The following is a 6,910-nucleotide window of genomic DNA, read 5'->3' as shown; positions in this document are numbered from 1 at the left end:
GATGTACAACTTCAACAGTACATGGTCAGCGTTGTGATGAACCTTGTCCAAGTGGGTGTTTAAATGGCACATGTGATCAAGAATCTGGAAACTGTACCAAGGGATGTACAACTCAACAGTATATGGTCAGCGTTGTGATGAACCTTGTCCGAGCGGGTGTTTCAATGGCACATGTGATCAAGAATCTGGAAACTGTACCGAGGGATGTAAAACTTCATCAGTATATGGTCAGCGTTGTGATGAATCTTGTCCAAGTGGGTGTTTCAATGGCACATGTGATCAAGAATCTGGAAACTGTACCGAGGGATGTAAAACTTCAACAGTATATGGTCAGCGTTGTGATGAACCTTGTCCAAGTGGGTGTTTCAATGGCACATGTGATCAAGAATCTGGAAACTGTACCGAGGGATGCATAACAACAGCGGTGTATGGTCAGCGTTGTGATAAATATGCTTGTCCAAATGGGTGTAATAATGGCTTATGTGATCAAGAATCTGGAAATTGTACCGAAGGATGTACAGCTGCAACAGTATATGGTCAGCGTTGTGACGAACCTTGTCCAAGTGGGTGTTTAAATGGCACATGTGATCAAGAATCTGGAAACTGTACCAAGGGATGTACAACTTCAATAGTATATGGTCAGCGTTGTGATGAACCTTGTCCAAGTGGGTGTTTCAATGGCACATGCGATCAAGAATCTGGAAACTGTACCGAGGGATGTAAAACTTCAACAGTATATGGTCAGCGTTGTGATGAACCTTGTCCAAGTGGGTGTTTCAATGGCACATGTAATCAAGAATCTTGAAACTGTACCGAAGGATGTACAACTTCAACAGTACATGGTCAGCGTTGTGATGAACCTTGTCCAAGTGGGTGTTTAAATGGCACATGTGATCAAGAATCTGGAAAATGTACCAAGGGATGTACAACTCCAACAGAATATGGTCAGCGTTGTGATGAACCTTGTCCAAGCGGGTGTTTCAATGGCACATGTGATCAAGAATCTGGAAACTGTACCGAGGGATGTAAAACTTCATCAGTATATGGTCAGCGTTGTGATGAACCTTGTCCAAGTGGGTGTTTCAATGGCACATGTGATCAAGAATCTGGAAACTGTACCGAGGGATGTAAAACTTCAACAGTATATGGTCAGCGTTGTGATGAACCTTGTCCAAGTGGGTGTTTCAATGGCACATGTGATCAAGATTCTGGAAACTGTACAGATGGGTGCATAACAACAGCGGTGTATGGTCAGCATTGTGATGAACATGCACCTTGCCCAAGCGGGTGTAATAATGCCGCAGGCTTGAAAGTAGTCCTACATTTTCCTACTTTTTCCTACTTTCCCCTACTTTTTCTACTTTTTGAAATACTCCTACTTTTTTAGACAATATTCCTACAATAACTTCTTTTTGAATAAAATTGAAACTGAAAAGTGTCTTTATCAACATGTTTAAGTCTTTTTCTGGGAAGGGATTCATCTAATGTTGTAAGAACTTGTTGCCCAACCCATTTGCATTTTGATATATACTCATTATTTGTATAATATGTTTTTAAACATGTGTTTAATGCAATAATTGTTTTTTAAACTAAAGTATTTTGCAAAATGAAATATGCTTCATAATATAAAGACTTATAGCATATACTGTTATACTATTGTTAAGGTTCTTTAAGAATCCTTGAACATACTCCTTTTGACCTCATAGGCAAGCTGTAACCTTTCTTAATTTGTGTGAACTGCTGAATGTTCTTGCCTTGGAGGCAAAAACATTTTGAACTTGTATTACCTATTATGTGAATGATGTGCGCCGTAGAAATTCCATATGCCCAACCGATGTGCACACTGAGGTGGACTTATGCACCTATCAATAGGTCTAGTAGGGATACAAGGATTAGTATACCTTTATTTTAAATATTTGAAATTTCTTATGAAATGTCATGTCTTTGTACAGAATTTACTTTTTTCAATAAGAAATAACGACACGCGTGTAGGATTTTAGATTTTCTTTCTGCTAAAAGTTTTTGATTATCCATGTTTGTATTGATAGGTGCATAATGAGTGAAGAGAAACACTTATATACTTAAACCTCAGTTATGAGTAAAAGTAATTCTTCTCATTCAGAAAAACACTGATTACCACAATTGAAAAGATATTTTGTAAAATGACCATAATAGCATTTATAGAAATGTTTAATTTACTGTGTCTTTTAAAGATCCTGAAACTCAATTTTTTATGGTTTTATAGCATAAATATAATGCTCAAATGAAGATTTATCAATATTGTAAGTTCAAAAAAACATTATTTGTAAAGATATTACCGAATTTACATTTTATGTTAATAAAGGGAGGTAATTAGAAATTTATTTTCTATAATTTCTAAGTCAATTGTTTTAATAAGAAATGAATACATATATTTTAATGATTACATATAATGTGGACAAATATTTGCCGTACGTATTTTACATATTCTTTGATGTTTGGAAATTGTAAGAGTAGAATTCCTTGCAGCAGTGTTGTTTTGCCTGCACCTTGTCTCTAAGCAGATGGTATTTTAGATTTCTACGGTTTTTACATGCAAATGAAACTGAAAAATAACTTTAATAAAACTCTTCTACAGTGCAAATCATTTTATTCCAGTGATTCTGATGTTTGTCAGTTGCTTTTTGCTTTAAATATATAATTATGCCAATCCACAACAAGTGCATACCAAATAGCTTTGTGTATTTGCTCATGAAACCAGTCGTACTTTTGGTTCTTTTACACATCTGTCAGTATTTTTGCTTTTTAGATAGGATTGCTTTGCAACATTTAATGAACCATTGAGACTCAATCTTATATTATATACTCATTAGATTTTTGTGTATTTGCACATGTGAGCATTTTTCCTTGTGGTGTTTTACCTATCTGGCAGTAGTTTTGCTTGTTAATCAAGTTGTATGCAACATTTAGTATATGCCACTCCAGTGAAACTCTAACTTTCATATAATCAATATCTTCTTGTGTATTTGCACATGAGAGCATTTATACTTGGTTTGCCTGTACTGGCAGTAATTTTGCTTGTAAATCTAGGTGCAAAGTTTTAATCGAGCATGCATAAGCGACACTGAACTGTTTGGTGTCCAATGACTGACTGAAGTCTGAAATTGAAGTTTTGCCTGCATTTTATTCTATTTTTCCTGACAGGTCACAATTACTTTTTCATGTGCACTACAAAAATAGCCTGTTTATTTTAGAAAAGAAGTTTTACCACCTTACGAATTTTACCACCTTGTTCCCAGTCTCTATCTCTTGAACAGCACTGTAATGTACTTTCACTGTATTTTATACTTTGTTTGAAATGTTCAATTGTATTTATAAATTGAATAAGTTTGACAGCAGCATGTACAAAAGATTTTAGAGCTTCCTGAAGTAAGACGGCCCTTATATCAAGTGACTGCCGTTTTTCTAAAATATTCTGCACTGCTAAAGTGAATAAATTTATATGCGATTTTTTGGTATGTTTCTCAAATTTATTCCTACCATTTGTAATCAAACTCCTTCTTTCTTTTATTTTTTCTTGAACTCGTTCCTATTTTTTCCTACTTTTTCATGAAAGGCCACTTTTAAGCTTGTAATGGCTTATATGATCAAGAATCTTAAAATTGTACCTAGGGATGTACAACTTGTCAGCGTTGTGATTAACCTTGTCCAATCTAGTGGGTGTATTAAATGACACATGTGACCAAGAATCTGGAAACTGTACCGAGGGATGTAAAACTTCAACAGTACATGGTCAGCGTTGTCATGAACATGCACATTGTCCAAAAGGATGTAATAATGGCTTATGTGATCATGAATCTGGAAATTGCACAGATGGATGCACAACTACAGAGGTATATGGTTGTCGTTGTAATATTTCATGTAATGAAAGTTGTGAGAGAGGGACATGCAACAGAGATACTGGATATTGTGATAAAGGATGTAAGTTAGGAACTTACGGAGATAAATGTGATATACTTTGCAGCAAAAGCTGCATGGGTGGCGCTTGTGGAAGAGAAAATGGGTTTTGTACTTTTGATTGTGTACTTGGGAGGTACGGAGACCGATGTGACCTTAAGTACAATGACAGATGTTTGAACTTAAAATGCGAAAGAGTCGGTGGAAATTGCACTTTTGGGTGTATATTAAACTATTTAGGATCTGCTTGTAACATCACTGCAACCAGCACTAAAGGCGACAATAAAGGTAAGATAAGGGAACAATTAAATATTTAATATGTACATTATGCCTATGACACGAGTATCATAGTTCGTCTATAGAAAGGACAAACATGTAATTTATTATGATAGATTAAGTATAAATGAGATGCTTATTTTTGAAAAATTACCTGAAGTAAATAGCAATGAATGTGAAATAGTTTATGATAAATGTTGTAAAATGTATATAAGCAATTACGAAGTATGATAAAGAAAAAAATGTATGTTAACGTTCCTTTAAATTAAATGTGACCTATATATTTCCATTGAATACACATCCTTCTAAAACAAAACATTAACAAAAAAAACTATGAAAAAATCGACATTCAAGCCATAATCATGGTTTAAATATAATGCCAAAACTTCTGTTAATTCATCGCAGAATCAGAATCTGTTGTCGAAACTATACTATGGGTCACTGTATGCGGGTGGACTGTGTTTCCTATACTTATGGTTTCTGTAGCCGATTTTAAGAAGGCTAATGAAACATAAATGTAATGGTCATACGTATTTCAACCTCTTCTCAGAGACCACCTGCATTCTTTTTACATATTTTCTTCCAGATACATGTCACACTATTTGGAAATTGCTAGCAAGTTGGACTCTTAATGATCTATTATTTATGTTGTAATAATCCACAGGAATTATAATTGTGAAAGTGAGATTTGCAGATAAAAGAAGTCAATTGAATGTGTCTTATCTCAAAGTTAGCTCGTATTGCCGCAACAGATAAAAGAAAAAGAATGTTAAAAAGCTGCATATAAAGGTTTGGAAGGCAGAACTAGTTATCATGTCAATGTGCATTCTTAAACAAATACTGATTGTCAGACATATGTCATAATAATAACAAATATACTTTATCTATCAGAGAGTAATAATAAATACAATCCTTACTCACTTTACACATGCATATATTACAAACTAAGGACTTCGAGCACATCTGTACGAGTATGAATACACAGAACTATTTCGGTCTAACATCCGCCAAAAAATCTAAAAAATAAAATCTAAATGCTTGGATTGGCTGAGTTACATAATGTTCATAATATCTCGAACAAGTCCACTTAAATTAAGTCAATTTAAATATATACAAGTTAAAAGTATATCATTTATCTGCTAACTAATATGTTTTTGAAAACCAAAAGTACAAACTGTATGCCTGTTAACGATATTTCATACGATATTTCATATTTGGCTATAATTGGCTAGAAATGGACATCATTTGATTGATTCTGTTTGTCAGACATATATTTCAATCACTATTTCACTAATATTGACATTATGTTCCGTTTGACGTAAAATACGTTTGATTTGTTTTTAGCTGATGTCACGAGGTAGAACTATTAATTTGTTAACATAATTATAGGTCTTTATTACCCTTCCAGACTTTCTCTGCCTTTTTGATTGGCTATTGACCACCCAAAAGAAAGTGACATTACCGAGCCAGACGGGTAATATACACATTAAATTTCCCCGTTGGGTACCCCACATTGTAAACAACATGCGCTGTGACGATGCGTGTACGGTTTTATCTTACATGATGTAAATTCAGATTTACATGCACTTTTTAACTGTCACATGATAAATATTTACCAAAATAGAGTAATGATACATATTCTCATCAGTATTGAAAACAAATATGACCTTGATATTTATTCCAAAAAAGTGCGTTCAACAGACTACTCATTTTCTCTTGTTTACATTCTTTACGTTCGAAAGAATATACGTCATGTATTTATGTGACGTCATGTTGTGGGGAAGGGGTACCCTAAAGGGAATCTTATTTCGACGTTTCATTTGAAGTAGCAATGATTTATTTTAAAATCGTCTAAGCTCGACAGGGGAAGGGTAATAAAATTTTTTTTTTTTGGTTTTGGAGTGATATATGTGGATATATTACTTGCCAAGATAAAATATCAGACAGGTAATATATCCACATATATCACTCCAAAACCAAAATAACATATATTGTGATTTTTAGGCGATTACATATATAATCAACGCTAGCTGTAATAATTTGAACGGAATTTTGTACATTTGCAAAAAATAAAGATGCCTTTAAAGCACAGACAAACGTGTTCCAGAGTAAAATTATCTTTTGATAAATAACCGGTAAAATTATATTTTCGTCTTTCACATGTCATGGAAACAAAACGGAGGCAACCATTGACGATCAGTCATCGATAACGTATGTATTAGAATGCATATCAAGTTGTATGATAAAACTTATCAACTTGACTATCAGAAATGTGTTTAAAAATTCAGACTTTTTTAGATGTTCAGTAAAGATTATCGAATCAGGTGACCGGTATAGAAAGCAATAATATAACAATACATGTAATTGAAATAATCCTGCCATATACATTTGAAATAAAATGGAAACAATCAAACCGAGTCTGCAATTCTTATGTTATTTTGTTGTGATTAATGCTTCCGAGGGATCACTTTGTTTCCAGAAATTTGTACTTCACAACAGCAGGTGTCAAGTGCCGTGTGGCAGCCGTAAAAAGTTGCCCCGTACTTCACTTCAGTGTTGTTATATTTTCTGGTCCTTCGGGATCATTGATGCCAACACTATAAAGTGTTGAGTATTGAGTACCGCTCAAGCCGGTGCTAGGGGGCGTGAGGGATGTTGCACTTATTCATAATCCCTCATGTACAGACTCAATCAAACC

The 6,910-nt window shown here is 34.2% G+C and overlaps 2 protein-coding genes across 2 annotated transcripts; both read left to right on the top strand.

Annotated features, from left to right (window-relative positions):
- Positions 1-78: 78 nt before the first annotated feature.
- LOC132752428 (multiple epidermal growth factor-like domains protein 6) lies at positions 79-924 on the top strand. The gene has a single exon (XM_060742753.1). The coding sequence runs from the start codon at positions 104-106 to the stop codon at positions 803-805; it is 702 nt and encodes a 233-aa protein (XP_060598736.1). The 5' UTR covers positions 79-103; the 3' UTR covers positions 806-924.
- On the top strand, positions 809-2,375 carry LOC132752434 (scavenger receptor class F member 1-like; the record flags this gene model as incomplete). Its single annotated transcript, XM_060742758.1, has 1 exon — positions 809-2,375. A coding segment is annotated over one exon (579 nt), but the record flags the coding sequence as incomplete, so codon positions are not given.
- Between the last annotated feature and the right edge of the window lie 4,535 nt (positions 2,376-6,910).

Source organism: Ruditapes philippinarum, unplaced genomic scaffold, assembly GCF_026571515.1.
Source record: "Ruditapes philippinarum isolate M1 unplaced genomic scaffold, ASM2657151v2 ctg2022_1_1_1_1, whole genome shotgun sequence".
In the NCBI taxonomy this organism is placed as follows: domain Eukaryota; kingdom Metazoa; phylum Mollusca; class Bivalvia; order Venerida; family Veneridae; genus Ruditapes; species Ruditapes philippinarum.
Note: the sequence above shows the minus strand (reverse complement) of the source record. Positions and strands in the feature narration are given on the sequence as shown.